The sequence below is a fragment of the Phlebotomus papatasi genome, chromosome 1 (genome assembly GCF_024763615.1).
Source record: "Phlebotomus papatasi isolate M1 chromosome 1, Ppap_2.1, whole genome shotgun sequence".
NCBI classification, from domain to species: domain Eukaryota; kingdom Metazoa; phylum Arthropoda; class Insecta; order Diptera; family Psychodidae; genus Phlebotomus; species Phlebotomus papatasi.
This window is the reverse complement of record NC_077222.1, coordinates 62,769,077-62,787,532: the sequence shown is the minus strand read 5'-3', so window position 1 is coordinate 62,787,532 and position 18,456 is coordinate 62,769,077. Positions and strand designations below refer to the sequence as shown.

General features: G+C 33.0%; 2 protein-coding genes across 5 annotated transcripts; both read right to left on the bottom strand.

Moving 5' to 3' along the window:
* Positions 1 to 2,177: 2,177 nt before the first annotated feature.
* LOC129799966 (REST corepressor) lies at positions 2,178 to 15,447 on the bottom strand. 4 transcript variants are annotated; one of them, XM_055844288.1, is made up of 12 exons: positions 15,251 to 15,350; positions 14,836 to 14,991; positions 14,561 to 14,611; positions 14,349 to 14,486; positions 14,003 to 14,217; positions 13,767 to 13,931; positions 13,580 to 13,675; positions 7,733 to 7,968; positions 7,130 to 7,343; positions 5,333 to 5,698; positions 5,176 to 5,259; positions 2,178 to 2,718 (listed from the first exon to the last, which is right to left on the bottom strand). In XM_055844288.1, exons 2-12 carry the CDS (start codon positions 14,948 to 14,950, stop codon positions 2,617 to 2,619), a joined length of 1,782 nt encoding a protein of 593 aa, XP_055700263.1. In that variant the 5' UTR covers positions 14,951 to 14,991; positions 15,251 to 15,350; the 3' UTR covers positions 2,178 to 2,616. The 4 variants fall into 4 exon arrangements, with proteins under 4 accessions (XP_055700263.1, XP_055700264.1, XP_055700265.1 ...); XM_055844289.1 differs by having other exon boundaries at positions 2,178 to 2,691; XM_055844290.1 differs by lacking the exons at positions 7,130 to 7,343; positions 7,733 to 7,968 and having other exon boundaries at positions 15,251 to 15,447.
* Positions 15,444 to 16,532, bottom strand: LOC129799977 (uncharacterized). Its single transcript, XM_055844307.1, has 3 exons — positions 16,092 to 16,532; positions 15,714 to 16,023; positions 15,444 to 15,649 (listed from the first exon to the last, which is right to left on the bottom strand). Exons 1-3 carry the CDS (start codon positions 16,460 to 16,462, stop codon positions 15,566 to 15,568), a joined length of 765 nt encoding a protein of 254 aa, XP_055700282.1. The 5' UTR covers positions 16,463 to 16,532; the 3' UTR covers positions 15,444 to 15,565.
* Positions 16,533 to 18,456: the final 1,924 nt, after the last annotated feature.

Below are 18,456 nucleotides of genomic sequence, written 5' to 3'. Positions count from 1 at the left end.
CTTTCGCGTCATTAGGGTCATGTGTGACCCGGGGAAAAACAATTTTTTTGACTATTTACATTAATTGAAATCTATCGGTTTGTGCACAACATCATAATAGAAGGATGTAAGATTCTTGGCTCATTTTCTCAAGACTCCAGATATTCAGGAAAAGAAAATATTTGAGATCAAAAATCACTAATTTCTAACTTTGTGAAATGACTTTTCTTTTTCAAAATTTTTTATATTAATTTATTTTTTTCAGCAAAAAGTTCTTTAGAAACACAAAATAGAATATCAAAAGATTGTATATTGCATATTTTGATATAATAAACTATTCTCAATTTTTCAGAAAAGCGTGTAGAATTTTCCGGGTCATATATGACCCTATTGTCGGCAAGGGTAACAGTGTTTTCGTCTCAAACCCATAGCGAAATGTAGTTGGGACATTGTTTTTCTTTGTGAAATGCAGGTGGGACATCTTGCTCCTGGACATTTCATCTTATATCTGATGAATTATAACATATTTTGCAATATTTTAAGAGTATTCTGCAAGCGTCTCATATTGTGCAATTGTATTGTGTGTGAATAAACATGTTGATAAGTTTATTTTTGCCAAATAACACTCAAAATATTGTGACAGTGACTGTTCAAGGGATTATCAGGAAGATTCCTTGAACACCAAGAGTACAGTGTTCATCAAAACAATCCAGTTTGCCATGGTTTTGGCCAAATTAATAACTTCAAGCAAGAAAAACTCTTAAAAAGCCCGTGGTATAGATTTTGAAAATGGTATGTACACTTCCCTTGAGGACAATAGGGTCATATATGACCCGGGGTTTTTCTGAGTTTTCACGCAATGGAATTTTTTTTCCTCTCTGAATTATTATATTTGATCATAAAGCATTAGGAAAAACTCAATTTTACATGAATTCATCTGCTGAATAAAAGTGTGACAGGAAAGAGTTAAGGTATTCCCAATTTTTTGGCAACATTTCTCATGGAATGATTAGGTTGCTTCTCGAAAACCTCTAACACTTTCTTTTCCATCCTCTTGTCCTGAATCCCAGACTTGCGGCCGCTCCATGGTTTCTGAGCAGTAATCTTGAGCCAAATTTTAAATGCTAAATATTCTCGAGGATCAACCTGAGTCTATTTGGGTCTTTACCTTACCGCATTTTAACGGATTGCCTTGATCGGGAAAATATGTTTCCAGGAAATACGATACCATCTTTATGGCCCAGAGCGAATGGAATAAAAACACAATTGCATATGCTGATAGAGTTCTTTTATTCATAATTGTAATTTAATTAGAAGTAAATAGCAGTATATAGTAATGCATTTTTTTTCATATAGAGGGGAGAAAAAATTAAATTCATTACACAAGTGATTTAGTAGTTGTAACATTAATGTTGTCGGCATATTCATTGAACAATTTCTTCTCTCACTTTTTTTTCTATCTACTTTGATGGAATTCTAAATATTCTATTTGCTTTTTTTTAATATGTTTTATTTTTTTTTGTTAGCGTCATGATTCCAAACAAAGAGAAAATTTCACATTTTTTTTTTAATTTTCCTACATTGTTTTTTCATCTTCTTTTTAGTCTTTGTTCACCAACACAACCAAACTCTCTTCCAGCAAGGACGGCATTATAAACATAAATCCATTTCTATCTCACACACTTAAGAATTGCATTCTATTCGTACGCAATCAAAAATGCCGTGGTAATCTCCTGTTCTATCATTTTTTTCCTCCCCCACAAAAATGAACCTGCACAATTTTACATCATTCCTCCCCATGTTGGTTTGACCTAAATTTATATATCTTTCATTCTATCTTTCTCTCTGTAATTACAAATACAATCCCTACTTAAATTACGAATTTTTATCTTTATGCCTAATAGTTCATGATGCAAACATTCTGTCCTATCATTACAAGAAATACGTATTTTTTCAATTTTTTAATCCTTTTTTTTCTTTTCTTTCAATATAATTATAAACTACCTCCTAATATTGTAGTCTTTATGAAGCCATACAACTTATCCTAAATAAAGAGAAGAAATAGTTTGTAAAATATTTCAACTTCAATACAAATGATGTCTCATTTGCGAAAAAATCAAAAGTACATTGGCATACTGTGAAGCCTTAAACTGACGAATTGAGACCAAAAAAAAATCGTAGAAAAAGAAAACTTATTATTATCGTCGATATCATTTAAAAATATATTATTATATAAAAATCTATACAAAATTCACGACTATCATTCCTAAATTACGCGAAAAAATTCAAAGTCATTTAAAAGCAAAATAAATAAGCGCTAAGATCGATTCTTTCAGTAATCTTCAAGTATACTTAATAATGTTGAGATGAAAACATCGGAAAAAATATCAATTTCACTATTGAGAAAAAAATAATTAACCCTCAAAATATATTCTTCCTACTTTTGTTTTTGCCAAGAGCAGCACTATTTTTTTTTATTTTAAATATTTTTCTCCTTCTTCTTTGAGATTTTATAATGAATGAGAAGAAAAACTTTCTTTCTTTCTTTTTTTCTTGAAAAATCTTAAAGTAATTATTACGATCTACATTAGAATATCTCGATTGAAAAAAGAAAAGTTGGATTTTGTGTTTATCATTTTATTTGGTGGTTGCGTTGCTTCCCGAATCAGTTGGTAAAATATTTTCTCTCAAAATGGGCGTTGTCTCTTTGCCCTGCAAAATATTCACATCGATGTCAATCTGCAAGTTAAGACACTTTCTTTTTAACAAAAAAAAAACAAATCAAACTTTTAAAAGAAACCCTAAAATAATTATTTACAATAATAAAAAAAAACTATAACAGAATAAGACTAAAACTTTATAAGATAGTTGTCATATTAGCAACAAAAACAAGAAAGGTTCTAAATGTGAAAATTGACTCAGGCCACTAAAAAGATACATAGCTCAACATTTTTATCTTTTTATTATTGCAATAATATGCTCAATTTATTTTAAATATTCGAATTCCAAATACGTAAAACCTCAATGCAAAATCTCGCATTACTTTCTGAAAAAGATTTGAACGATTCTCTTATTTTTAAGAGAAAAGTTAAAAGGACTCGCAATAGTGAGCACACTGAGAGAAATCCGAAAAAGTTAAAATAACATTCCGGAAATGTTAATTTTACCCTGCAGTATTGATCTAAAATCCGTGTAAATATTACCCTATTTAGGTGTATTGGGGGTTAAAGTTACCCTTTTTCATGTTAATTTTACCCTTAAAAAGGTGTAAAATTAACACTAAAAAATGTTGATATATTTTTACACCTAAAAAGTGTTAAAATTATGAGGAAAAAAAGTTAATCGCACCCACTTTTTTCTCAGTGCAAGAATAAACAAACACAAAGGACAGAATAAACAAAATATCAAATTTGTTAAGATTTTTTTTTTAATTTGTGAAATTATAGTAAGAAAAATCTCTTCATCGGTTTAGAAAAAGCTGGAAAGGACAACTGGAGACTAGTAAACCGATAGTGGTAATTTTTGCACTATTCCGAATGGTGATTCTAAAACGAACAACGAATCCTAAATTATTCAAAAGGAAATCATTGACTAATGCATTCTTTTTTTTTCAAAATAAGTTCATCAAAACCGAAAACTCCTGTAAAAAGAACATTTTAAATTTCAATAATTCAGCTTCTATATTCCTTAGTAGAATTTTTGAAGATTTTGAACGTTTATAGCCTCTACATACTAGAGAAATTTATGTCCATATTGGGGAATTTTAGCTCGGAGTCTTTGCAATCTCAGCTTTTATGGTCACAGGTGAAGTCCGATCTCGTCAGATCGGGCCCAAATTTTGGATGCACAGTAGGGTGTTTCAACAAGGAAAAAAAATGTTTGGCACTACTCTCAAGGTGCTGTATTTGATGAGACAAGAAAGTTTTTCTTCGACGACCATATGATCAGACGCCGTTTAGAGGTGGCTGAACGACCCTCTCTGTAGAACGTACAACATTTTTCTGAGAGGGTCGTTCAGCCACCTCTAAACTACGTCTGATCATATGGTCGTCGAAGAAAAACACAAACCGTGTGGATATCAAGATTTTGCAATTCTGGAACCAATATTTCAAGATTTTAAGACGTCAAATTTCTTTTTTTCTTGAAATAATTCCAAGAACCTCCTGATAATATTCTTTATTCCCGATAATATTCTGTCATATATTATTTAATACAACCTATAATTTTTGTTCTAATTTATATGGCGAAATTTCAACAAATTCGGCAAAGAAATGAAGATATTTGTCAGAAATGACGTTTCGTCAAGTGTATGGAAAATCTTGAAATCTTGGTTCGTAGCTACATTGAGAAAAAAAGAGGCTGCGAGAGACTTTTTGGGTGTAAAAATATATCAACATTTTTTAATCTTAATTTTACACCTTTTAAGGGTAAAATCAACATGAAAGAAGGGTAACTTTAACCCATAATACACCTAAAAAGGGTAATATTTACACCGATTTCGGATCAATACTGCAGGATAAAATTAACATTTCCGGAATGTTATTTTGACTTTTTCGAATTTCTCTCAGTGTAAGACATTTTAAGTTCCATAAATACTTTGGCGTCAGAATACAAAATCTTGATTTTGGAAATATTTGACAGCTTGAAATTTTGATCTTGATTTTGGTCTCAGAATTGAGGCCAGTGTCTAGTTTTTTTTAAGAAAGAATGCGGAGTCACATTTATTCAGAAACATGGGAAAAATTTAGTCGTTATTAAGCTTGGGATAGATAGTACAAAGCATGGGCACTTTCCCCTATATCTCTGCTTCTATTTGATCGAATTTAATTATTTAAAGCGTAAATGAAAGGTCTCACGAAATACTATAACTTTTAAAATTATTTATGTTTTTTAGAAATAACGCAATTGGTGCTAAAGTCCTTGAAACAATTTTTATAACACAAAATCGTAAAATAAAGGTTACAAATCAATTTTTAAAAATATTACTTTGATATAAATATATTTTTTTTAATATTCCTCAATCTTAATTTTTAATTTTCATAAGAAATATTAGTTTAAAATCGATTTTCAATTTAATTAATCTTCAATAAAAAATGTCAAGCTATTTATCAATTTAGTTTTTAAAATAAAATTCAACTTCAGAGAAAAAATAAAAAGATCAAATTCTAAAGAAAATAATTACTTTTGGATTCCTACCTTATCCACATCGTCACACGTTATAGCAGTTACTTCTACATCCTTCTCCTTCTTATTTTCCATCGAATCGTCATCTATATCAATCTGAAAGAAAGAAAAGGAACTCAAAGTTTCAACAAAAGTCTTATCGGCAAAAAATTACAATGAGAACACTAACCTCCATGACATCTTCACTGAATTGCTGTCCATTGGATTTATTGAAAGCAGCTGATGCCATAATTGATGTTGCGCCATGCTGCTGTGAATTTTCCGCCTCGAAATCCTTCATGGCTCCATCCAAGTTGTACTTGCGACGGTAGTTAACAAAGAACAGTCGCACCTGAGCTGGTGTCTTTGTGCCAATTGTCTCGGCAATTGCCTGAAAATCCTTCCCATACTTCCTAATTCCCTGTGCAGCCAGCAATAATTCCTCATTGTTCCACCGTGAATTTATTTTACTCATACTTTCTGGTGGTCGCAAATCATCAGATGAATCTGAATTTTTTCTCTTTAGTGAACTCACTGTTTGTTTATTTTGTTGAATCTACATTGTGGCAAAAAATAAGAGACAGAGAATATTGGTTTAACTCTTCTCAATCCTTTTTTTCTTTCTTCATTTTATTTTTTTTTATTTTTTTTTTTTCAATAAAACAAAAAAACATTAAAAGCACAAGAAACACATATTACATTAAAGCTCAACAGAAATAAAAATGCAAAATAGTATGAAAAATAAAGTTAATTTCACAGGAAAAATATGTTAATAAAAAGCACTTAGGTGAAATGGATGTTAATGTGAAAACATATATAATATAAAATGAGAAAAGCCATACAGAATTTTCTATTTATTAATATTGCTCGGAATACATTTGTGAGAATAAATAAATATAAATGCATATTGAGTAAAATTTTATTTCCCATCATGCTATAAAAATATTTTTTTTTTTAAAAACCAAAGTAATAAGGATTATGACAAATGCACAATAACTTTTGTTTGTAAACATGTTTTCAAAATTTCCCATGAGAATGAGCGAGATGACTAGATCTAGATCTTACTCACTCTCACTAAAATCTCAAAAACATGTTTACTAAACAAAAGTTATTGTGCGTTGAGCATTATGCACAACGCACAATAACTTTTGTTTAGTAAACATGTTTTTTACATTTTGAACGAGAGTGAGTGAGATCTAGATCTAGTCATCTCGCTCATTCTCATGGGAAATTTTGAAAACATGTTTATAAACAAAAGTTATTGTGCGTTCAGCATTATACCCAACGCATAATACCTTTTGTTTGTAAACATCTTTTCAAAATTGTCTGTGAGAGTGAGCGAGATGACTAGATCTAGATCTCGCTCACTCTCATTCAAATGTCAAAAACATGTTTACTAAACAAAGGCTATTGTGTGTTGGGCATTAATTAGAAAGATGTTAATAATAATAACTTTAAGAAGGAAAAATAACGAAAAACAAAAAACTGATTTCCACTGCATTTTCTCGCGCTGATAGAGAAGATTGTTTTTTTTAATTAAAAAAATACAAAAAATATATTTTTTATAAAATTAAAAATATTTTTTTTTACAATTATTTTAAATAGTTTCTCTTTGCTAAATGAAACACGCAAATTAAAAAATAAAAGACACGAAAGACAATTTGCTCTATTGAGAACCATTAACAAAAAATAATAAAAATCCATAGAGATCTGATAGACAGATAAAAAATAGTATAGACTCCAAAACATTAAAAAATATAAATAAAAAGACATAGAAAACTCATTTTGAAGTTCAATAAGGCATATTAAAAAACGACAAAAAAATATTAACTAAGACAATGGACTACGCATCAGACTGTGAGAAATGGTACTAACAGTTTATTTTTTTTAAAGGATAATTTTAATTAAAAAAAATCTTTGCTGTTTTCTTTTGAGTGTAAGTGTTTGTTTTTTTTTTAAAGAAAAAAAAGGAAAGTTCAATTCTTACTTGACACCAAAGCGACACGATTTCTCTATCCATAGTCGCTAGAAGTTCATCATTTCGATTCGCTTGATCATTATCTGGATTGGCCAATGCAACAATATCATCGTGATTAATGTGCATACCACGCGGTGGTTTACGTTTATGCTTATCATGACTGTTTTTTGACCGCTTCCCAAAACACGAAGGGCCCGTTGTTGGACGCAAATTTCCAGTACGTCTGAGACAAGGAAAAAATACGAAATATTAAAAAAAAATCTCAAATTTTCTTTTTGTTTTTTTTTTTTTTTTTGGTATTTTGGAAATTCATGCATTGGTCAAAAAATAATCTTTTAAGCCTATTTTCTTTGTTTTAATTTTAATTTTCTTTTTCTCTTAAAAAAAGAACTTGTCTTGAAAAGTGTTTTTTTTTATCTCAAAATATATTTTCTTTTCTCCAAAAGAAAATCTACTTAAACAAAAATCAAAAAATCAAAAAAAAACCACCGGTTATCCTTTAAAATTTCTCTGAATGAAAAATTTAATAAAAAATGAAAATTAAAAAAAAAAACGTGAAAATTGTGTAAAATTAAAATTAAAACAAATGAAAGAGGCGCACATAATCCGTACCTCCAGTGATGATAGCAACTGTTGCATAATTTGCCTTGTGGCGTGCTATTCACGTGATTACACGGAACACCACATCCACCACAACCACCAGTGGTTGAGGACAATGAGGAGGACGCGTTTGTGGACGGCGATGATGAAGTATTAGGAAGTGAACCACCCTTTGTGTCTTGCACATCATTATTGGTGTCATTTCCAGTATTATTTGAATTTATGGTGCATATTGCAGATGTTGACGCCTACAACAGTGTTTGTTTTTTGTTTTTAGCCATCATTAATAATTCTTTTTTTTTGGTCTATCTAATCAATATTATAGCACAATCATAAATCAATAAAGATCTCTGGTTTTTTTATAATACCAAAAATTACTTTTTTTATTAAAAAAAAATCCATTCTTTTTGAAAAAATAAATAAAATAATATTTTTGCTTTTTAAAATTTTCAGTTTTTTGTTTTAACATCAACCCCTCTCCATATAATGCATTCTATATAGAGACAGTTGAAATTTCTCATGAAAAGGCATAAACCACATTTACTTCACACAGCACTATCAAAAATTAAATATAAGAGGAGAATGTGTTTTATTAAAAAAAAAAGTAAAGCAAGGGAAATATATGCTAAATGAGATTAATGATAAATGCATGATTTAAGATTTCTAAAAAAAATACTACAGGCTCTAATAGGAGTGTTTTTTTAATATCTTTGGATGAACTGATTTTTTTTTTGTATGAATGGTTAAACCGTATAGAAAACATCAAGGGTACTTTGTACAGAAAATCTTGAGTTTATTTTTTAATTTCAGGATCATGCTCTTCCGGTTTTGTTAATAATTAATGTTTAACGAATATAATGTTTTAATAACCTGTATTTTATTATCATATCGGATTTTAATCCCAGTTCCCATTCGTCTTAAGTGAGAATATGAGTATGACCACAGAGAGATTTTTTTAAGACACAATCAATAACCCTTTACGGACGAGACACTTTACGGACCGAAAATCAACAATAAAAATTTAACCGATGAAGTAAATCAATGAAACGTGTTATATATCTAACTTGCAGTTTCTTTTTTTCGAAACGGTTTTGCTTAAAAAAAATTGGAAGTATAAAAACGAATTAAAATCATTTTTCAATATGAGAATTTAAAAAATTCCAAATGCAAAAAATATCCTAGATTCCTTCAGCCTTTTACTTTGCAATTACATACGTACAGACCGGTGGCAGCCAAAATCCCGAAAAGGCCAAAATCCCGAAAGCCAAAATCCCGAAAACCAAAATCCCGAATTTTTAAAATCCTGGAAGGGATGAAATTATATGGAGGAAAATGTTTAGAATAATTTCCCAAGGCACAGAAGATTTCCCTTTGCCTCCAGCAAGCGCTAGTGCAATCGTGGGAATAGCTATGATACTTTTAAGAATTCGGCATTTTGGCTTTCGGGATTATGGCCTATTCGGGATTTTGGCTTTCGGGATTTTGGCGTTCGGGATTTTGGCTTTCGGGGTTTTGGCTTTCGGGATTTTGACCGGGACCCGTACAGACATAAGAAAAAAAATAACTTTAGGTAGTTAGGAAAAATTATTTTCCTTATGGTACACCGGTGTTCTAATTGTCCTTAAAGGGTTAAGACTGTTTGGTTCCCTATTTCATTGTCAACAGTTACAGTGCCGGACAAAATTGTACCAATGTTTCAAAATTCTCTATAAAGGATTTAATATCTCAAGATCTAATCTATATTTTAACTGAAACTAATTTTTCTTAGAGAGCTTTATTATAAAGCTACAAATTGTGCCTTATTTGAATTTTTTAGGAGAAGGACTAATATTTTTGTAGAGCCTTCTAAAAAAAGGATGCATTGGTACAATTTTGTCACTTGTACCCAAACGCTACTTTTTGTTTTAAAATTTTATTTTATGAACTATTTACGAAAAATGAATTTAATATAATGACTTCCGGCTGTTATTAATGCATTTTCCGTGATCACTTCCGGAATTTTTTCACTTACAACGTTACAACCTAAGTAATGGTAGATTTGAGTAAAATACACTCTCATACGAAAAAGGGTATCAAGAATGGATTTATGTTCAACAAAATGGCTGCAAAACATGACTAGGCCATATCACAGAGATTATACTACGTATCTAGGCGTGATCCAGTGGTAGAACTATCAAATCTGGACTCCAATCACAATTTATTACCGTTTATTGCTGTATTTGGACGAAAAAAATCGCATTCGGCGAGCTCTAAACTGTTGGCTAGCCTTTCAAACTAATCAAAATCGATATCCTAAGATGAAAATTTCTACGAATTAAAAAACAAATAGAAAAATTATCTTAATTTTTCGGTCAAGCAGTACATAGCTTCAATTTCAACTTCTAGGAACGACTGGGGCAGAACTGATATAAATTTGACTGATAAATATTTCAATGGATAGGATTCCCATATTTTTAAAATTTCCTAAGAAGTTTAGGAGTCAGAATTCTAATTACTTTCATATCTTTTTTTTAAATTTTTATTATTTAAAAAAAAATTAAAACTTTATTAACATAAAGGAATTAAAACTTGTTACGTAGAGTGCGGATTCCCAAAAATTTCAATCATTTTTTTCTTACTTTTTCGAAATGAATAGAAATAATTTTTAAGCTGATCTAATACGGATACTAAACCTTGGATTTAGTCTTATGGCTTAATTGCAGTGATTTCTGAATAAATTATATTTCGGGTTAAATTTTTTGCTCAGCATTCTATTTATAGCAATTTACTTAATATAGATTAAAAATCGATGCAATTGTTCATCCAAAAACCTTTAGGAATTGGGCTAAACCTCTAGTCTGAAGACCGATTTAGGCTGATAAGCAGTAAAGGATTTCAATTTCAGATGAACCTATTCCGATAAATCTTCTCCATGGAAAAGTCTATTTTTTCAAAAAAAAAAAAAAAGTCTACCAAAATTAAGTCTCAACGGATGAATTTTTAAATTTTTAAATAAAAATTTCAGAAAATAAAGTTTAAATCTTGTAATTTTGGGTCCCGGTCAAAATCCCGAACGCCAAAAATCCCGAAAGCCAAGATTCCGAACGCCAAATCCCGAAAGCCAAAATCCCGAATAGCACAAAATCACGAAAACCAAAAAAATTCTTGGGAAATTATTCTACACTATCCTCCATATAATTTTATCCCTTTCAGGATTTTAAACTTTCGGAATTTTGGCCCTTTCGGGATTTTGGCTTTCGGAATTTTGGCCCTTTCGGGATTTTGGCTGCCTTCGGTAATTTTATATGCCTATGAACTTAATAAAATTAAAATAAATTTTTTTTATGTCGAAAAAAATTAAAGAAAATGTTGTGTTTTCCAGACTGTTTGACTCACGTAACCCCACAACGTAAGGCGGGCTTCAGACCTAAGACTTAGCCATCTGGCTTAACTCCCCTAATTCCTAATCAAGCAGGATTTTTTAGAAAATTGTCGTTTAAGGATTGGATTATAAGGGCAAATGATTTATTAGATTTTGAAAACTCAATAAAATTGCTTGTTATTTAGATTTTTGAGACTTTCGGGAACTGGGCTAAACCTCCAGTCTGAAGCCGGCATAATTGTAATAAAAACTGTTATGGTTACATTTCCATCAGTTCCTGGCTAATCCGTCTCTCGTCTTAAGCAAAGAAACGGCTTAGTGGGAAACTAATGGGAATTTGTGGCCTCTACGCACTAGAGAAAGAATATGTCCATAACTGACAGTCTTTCCTACACAAACGTAGGGAATTTGCTTCAATATGGACATAAATTGCTCTAATGTGTAGAGGCCTTTAGTCAAATCATTATTTTGACTATAATTACGTTAACCCATTCAGTCAATGTACCTGAAATACTTGAGATAGAATGTTCATATTTTGGGATTAGTTTCCTACAGATTAATAGATGAATTTTTTGAAAAGAAATATTTTTTTATCTATTATGGGGGCGCGGGGAGCCCCTGTCAAACACACGTCTTAACGGTCACTCAATTTAAATTCTGTGCATTAATTCATTACACTGAGAAATTCGAAAAGTTAAAATAACATTCCGGAAATGTTAATTTTACCCTGCAGTATTGATCCAAAATCGGTGTAAATATATGCTTTATAGATGTATTGGGGGTTAAAGTTACCCTTTTTCATTTTAAATTTACCCTTGAAAAGGTGTAAAATTATCATTAAAAAATGTTGATATATTTTTACTCCTAAAAAGTGTTGAAGTTATGAGGAAAAATGTTAATCGCACCCTCGTTTTTTTCTCAGTGTACAAACTTTATTGATTTAGATAGAGTAACTATCCAAGAAAACAAATTGGCAACTATAATTCAAATCAAGAAAGAGGAAAGAGGCCAATTTTAACAAATTCGATTTGATGTCGAATTTTCCATCTGCCATTTTGAGCAAAAATTTTGCATGACCTTCCGCGAAGCGAGAAAAGAACAACAAAATCTATTTTCATCTCTGTGGGATTATTTTTCCCGAGTAATTGAAGAACTAAAGTTAATAAAAATCCATTCCCGACAGCAATTCGGATAAAAATTTCCCAGGAATAAATCATCTAAAATCACTTAATTTGCGTATAATGTATAATACCATGGTAAGGAATGGGTTAAGCTTCCTCTCAGCTCAAGTCGTTAGTATATCTGTGTTATCACACTTGCACATTAAAATTTTAATATGATTCACATTAATTTTCGCTGGTGAGAGTCCAAATGTGTAATTTGTGTGTTTGAATCATTTTATATTCAAAATTTGATCTATTTGTTGATAAAAAGGTAGACTTGGCCCGCAAAATTTGATATAAATTGATTTGTAGCATTAATGCGAAAAATTAATTCGATTTTCTCTTTAATTTTTTAATGTGAAAAATATTTTTGCTTTAGGTAAATTTAAACTTATTTTTGCAGGCCAAGTCCACTTCTTTATCAATAAATAGAAAAACCCCAAATATTAAGTGACTCAAAGATACAAATAACATATTTGGACGCTCACAAGCGACAATTAATGTGAATCACATTAAAATTTTAATGTGCAAGTGTGATAACGCCGTAAAGCAGAGGAGTGCAAGAACCGTTGAAACCGAATAAACGTCAAATGAAACATGTACGTCAATGGTCAAAACGCTACTTGAGCAAACTTATTTTGACGTTAATTCGGTTTCAACGGTTTTTGCACACCTCTGCCGTAAAGACATAAAAGCCTTTGACAGACCTGAGAATTAGCCGAGAGACGGCTTAGCGCAATTCATTTGCATCATCCATCTCTTCATTTCCATCATTTTCCACTAAGTCGTCTCCCGGCTTAAGTCGTAAGTGTGTCTGGGGCATAATGATCCTAAGCCCTCAGTATTTGACAGGATACAAAATTTTTACTGCTAAATTTTACCGTCCAAATATTCTCGAGGATCAGCCTGAGTCTATTTGCTTCTTAACATAATTCTGCTTTCTGCATTTTTTTTAAAGAATTGATTCAGTTCCAAATATTGACTTCCCTCAGACATCCCCAGCTCTTCCCTATTTTCCCTTTCCCAAGATTTTCTGTACTTTTCTAATTTTAATTGTAAAAAAAACAAGAATTTAGAATTTTTACCCAATTTCTTTTGAAGTCATTAATTAATTCTTAAAATGAATTTTACGCAATTGCGACAGTTAAGAACCCTCTATCTACTCAAATTCCCAGAAGCAAAGTGTATCAAGAAAGATGAAAATACATTCACAGATGCACCAGATAAAAATGAAAGGAAAACTCAAATGGGGGAGAATATGTGTTCTAAAAGAAAGACAAAGCAAAAGTCCCATATAAAATGAAAAGTGAGAAAAAATGCATTGAAGAATCGTACCTGAAGGCTTGACGCTGAACTTGATACCTGATCATCTTTTATGCCTCTCGGGGGTGATCCACTGGCCCTGTGAATTCCACGGTGAATGGGCCACTTCTGCCAATGAAGAATTTTTTTTTTTTCCAAGAAAAGAGGTCATGGGAATTTACTTGGATGATTCACTTTTGCAATTTTATCAGTAACTTACCTTTTCTTCGCTGTCTGACTCCTCGTTGCTTCCGTTCTCACTTCCATTTTCGGAACTTTCGTTCTTCTTGATCTTCTCCTGACGATCCATTACACTCGTACGACTTCTGGTTTTTTTCCAGGAGTAGTAGTACTTCACGAGACTCGGAATTGATTTGTCCGGGAGCTGAAATAGAAGCAGAGAAAGGGGGATTGGTGAGATTTGGGGTCTGGGGGGGGATTAGGGGGAATGTGTACCATCTGTCGGATGCGATGAAAGCTCTTCCCGTGGAATTGGAATGCTTGTTCAAACAGCACTTTGTCCTCCGCTGTCCATTCATCGGGGAAGGGAGTAAAATTGGCCAGGTCAGATTCCGCCCTGGCCAAGTCGTGCTTGTGCCAGAAAAGCATTCCCAGGGCCTGCTCACCATTGTACCCGTACTTCTCCTTGGCCACCGTAATGTACTCCTCCACTGCAATTGGCGGAAGGGGCATCATAATTTCCGTGTCACAAGAACCGACGCCATTTTGAGAAAGTGTCTAATGCAACGTCGCGGAGGGAGACACAAAAATTGAAAAGAAAAGCACATCCGGGTGAACTTACATTTGGCATCGGGAATCTCCTTGGTGGGTGACCAAACCAGAAGAGCTCTGTCATTCAACTGATCCACCTTCCGTTCTGTGGGATGAACAAGTTCTGGGCAAACAGCTTGATAGTCTCGTCCGACCCGAATCTTCTCGGCTGTTGGGAGAGGGCAGTTTTATGGGCTGGGAAAATCAGTTTATTTGAGGGCATCCCAAGGGGTTTTTTCTTACCTTCATATTCACTTGATTTCTTCAGGGATTTGCTGATTTTCTTGGATGCCGCTGCACAGGACAAAGAAGGAATTATAGGCTAGCTTTAATGAACATCTTCAAACGAACATTTTTACTTTTGGGAATTTTGCTACCGGTTCGCATTTAACACTCAAATTTTAACCTCACATCTCGCGGGGGAAAAGGGATTCAAGGGTGCCCCAAAGGGCTTTTCCTGGACTCTAGATATACCAATGGAGCTGTAGGAACTGCCCAAAACTATCTCAGATACTCACAATTTTCGTCATCTGAACTGGATTCCGGAGAACCAGCATGACCGTTGGGGCTTGGTCCTCGGGATCTCCTACCACCATTTCTCACACTTTCGGCATTCCTCTCTGCCAGCACCATGTCTATGGAAGCTTCCTCAGTCACTTACGATGGGATTTGCACTGGAAATGCCACGGATGAGGGATTATTTCTCACTTTTTCCGCGACCTGACCCAGCCGAACCACCACAGTCCAGACGACACACATACAAAGTTCTATGGAGTCTGACTGTCAAGCAACTCATCGAGCAACCATACAATCGCCATGTTACCCACAAAGTCCACCGTATTTTGCATTTATTTCAAATATATTCCCATCCTGTGCATCACCCACAGCCCCATCCCGTACCCCAGACACTTATAAAAGGGATTGTGCACTTACCTATGCAGAAATCCTCCAAAAATCCACTAAAAAACGCTAATTTCTCAGGAGAGCTTTCTTCCTGCACGTCCAATTCAAAAGACAACTTGAACTTTTCTGGGCATTTCATATTTCAAATGAGCAACCGTCATTTTTCCGTCCTACTCATTGTTCTCCGGATAAAGCTTTTGTTTCCACGGAAAAAAGTTCTGAATTTCACTCCTTTTTTCGCTTTTATTGATGTGAAAAGACTACATTTTACATAACAGTTGATATTCACAAAAAAAGATATAATGGGTCTGTGCAGATGAGATGAAGGTGAAAAAGCCTCTGAATTCAGATGGAGTCGTAGGTGTCACGACCTTGAACTAAATCACTTGGTCTCACTTTGCAGCCATTCTGCAAGAATCTTGCACCATCCTGCAAAGATAATAAAAATGCCAATGAAATGGACTTCAAGATATAATTTCCAGAAGAAACTTACCATGACTAGTCCTGGCAAACTGCGCCAAAATTGAATATTTGGTATGACTTCTGCCCCACGAGCTCCCAGCACAAATAAATTGACTACAATGCCAATTGTGAGGTATGTGAGAAATGCCACTAGCAGGATTATCATAAGTACAGATCCTGTGCTCAAGCCATCGCTATGGGTGACTTTTTGAGGGCACGCCAGGGGTGAAAACAGGTGAAATTCTAGTACAGTTGCACCTGATTGATTAGCAGCCGGGCATGCCATGAAATATGTAGACTCGTGCACTGATGACAAGCACGAGAGTTGAATGCGCAATTGTCTATGAAAACAGAAATAGAGAGATAAGGACTCTCTTTGTCCGTACTTCACCTTAAAGAGATTACTCACGATTTATTGAAAGATGCCGTAAGGGCAAGATGATCACCCTCACTCTCACTCCACTTCCATTCGGATGTTTTGGCCAACTTGAGAGAATCCTTCGGGGATGTACTGTTGTACAAGCACAAAGAGTACCCACCATCTTTTATGCAGGGATTGTTATCTTCCACGAATTTGTCTGAAGGGAATTTCGTGGAATCTTCACAGATGCTGAAGACGTAGGTTTGATTAGGCGCATATGCGACGAATTTTTGACTCTTTAGCGTCGTCATATCCACCACGTCGGTGTTGGCCAGGATGTGATGGCACGGATTGTCGGCGCACAGATAGCCATTTGTGTGAAAAAGCAGGAAAATTGTGAAAATCCAGAGTTTTTCCATTGTTTTTGTTTCGTCACTACCCTAACCTCACATTTCACGCTATCGCTGACAGCTTTTCCGTTGACTGTTGCATCTCCGAGAAATTTGACTGTCAAAGCTTCTTTCTTGGATAAACTTGGATAAAAAAAACTAAAAGCTTAGAAGGCCAGATAAACTTGTGATTTTTAAATTAGCCACGTATCAACTGTGTTTTGATGTGAAGTTTTCGGGTTTATCCCGGTTTATCTTTTAACAAAAGTCAGGGTCGTACTCTAAAGATTTATTTACTACCATTAAAATTTTTTTATAAAAAATATTTTATAAACCAAAACACAAAAATTGTAATATAAAAAAAATCACATTTTTCTGAAAAAATATACCAAAGTATTAACGAAACGATAAGCCATAAACTCCTATTTAAACAAAAGAATATATTTTTTGGGCAATTTAAATTGGCAGCTTTTGCTGATCATTTTCAAGTTCCTCTTTTTAAAAAGAAATTATAATTTCTCTGTATTAAAAATAATTACTGGTTTAAGAAAAATCATTTATTTTAAATGGCAATAATCATCATAACTCCACTTCTTCAAAATAGGAAAACTCAGAAAAAAAATTGGAAAATAAATAAAAAAAAGTGTTTGAAGGTATTTTAAAATGAAAAAGCCATTCGAATTTCATACTGTCAGAACTTTAATCGTGAGCTGGATCGCTGCCGGGCAGTTGGCCGCGATAAGCCTTGGTTTTCCAGAGGAATCTTTCAGGGCAAAAACTCGACAACACATGAAATGTCTAATACCTCTTATTAATTTAATTAATAACTTTATTAACATAATTGAAATCATTTTTATAAAATTTTTCATAAATTTTGCTGCAATATAGTGAGGAAAATGTTTAAAGAACAAAATTAAGGGATTAATTAAGGTTTTGAAGAAGATAGAACTTGGCAAGAAAAAAAATTCCAAAAAAATGATGAGGTCCTATAACCCTACAGACGAATTTGCCGATATAGCCGACATCAATTCTTTTTAAGCTATTTCTAGTCCTAGGGACAAAAATCTTCTTTTGTTAGAGGAAAAAGTATGCAATTTTCTGATCTGCAGTCGTAAAAAACAAGTTTTTCAACCGAAATTTGATGTAAAAGAATGCTGCTTGCTTAGTCACATCATGTTCTGTTAGTTTTCTCTCAAATCGTAATCCTAAATGAGTAATTGCCTCTACACACTAGAAAAATTTATGTCCATATTGATCCCAATAGGGATAAACGGTTTAAAATGATGATGATGATAATGAGATTGAAGCAAATTCCCTATGCTTGTGTAGGAAAAACTCTTCAATATGGACATAAATTTCTCTAGTGTGTAGAAGCCATAAGGGATTCTTCTGAATGTTAGAATAAAAAATTATCAAAAATAAGCTTCTTGCATGTTGATAAACAGAAAGTGTTTTATCCAGGTTCAGTTATTCAAATATGAACATTTTGGGGTTTGTAGTATATTTTGATATCATCCCCATGAAGCCATCGCTGTTTTAGCGTCAATTCCAATCTCCGGGATGAAAGCGATGGAAAATCCCCTTATTGGTTGTGTTTGTATATTTCGGAAATTGGATCTTGTTGAGGAAATTAATATAATACAATAATATTGAGTATACACCAGAAAAAAATGGTTCTATTTCAGGATCCACGCAAAACTTTCTTAACATAACCTAGAATTTGTTAAGCGAAATCAGAGAGATCGAGGCTTATACAGTAGAGTCTCCTAAATTCGAACGCTCGGGGGGTATTTTTGACATTTCTCACCTCCCAAATTCGAACGATTTTTTCAAAACTAACGAAATTTGTGTGAGATTAAATTGTACTTTGAATCAAATTCCCGTACTTTCTCGCAAGTCTTAATAGTAACATACTTCTTTTTCATTTTACACAACTATAATGTGTGTAAACATTCAGGAAGAAGCACATAAATATGATTTTCATTCACCAAGAAATACGAACTTTCTAACATAACCTCACAATT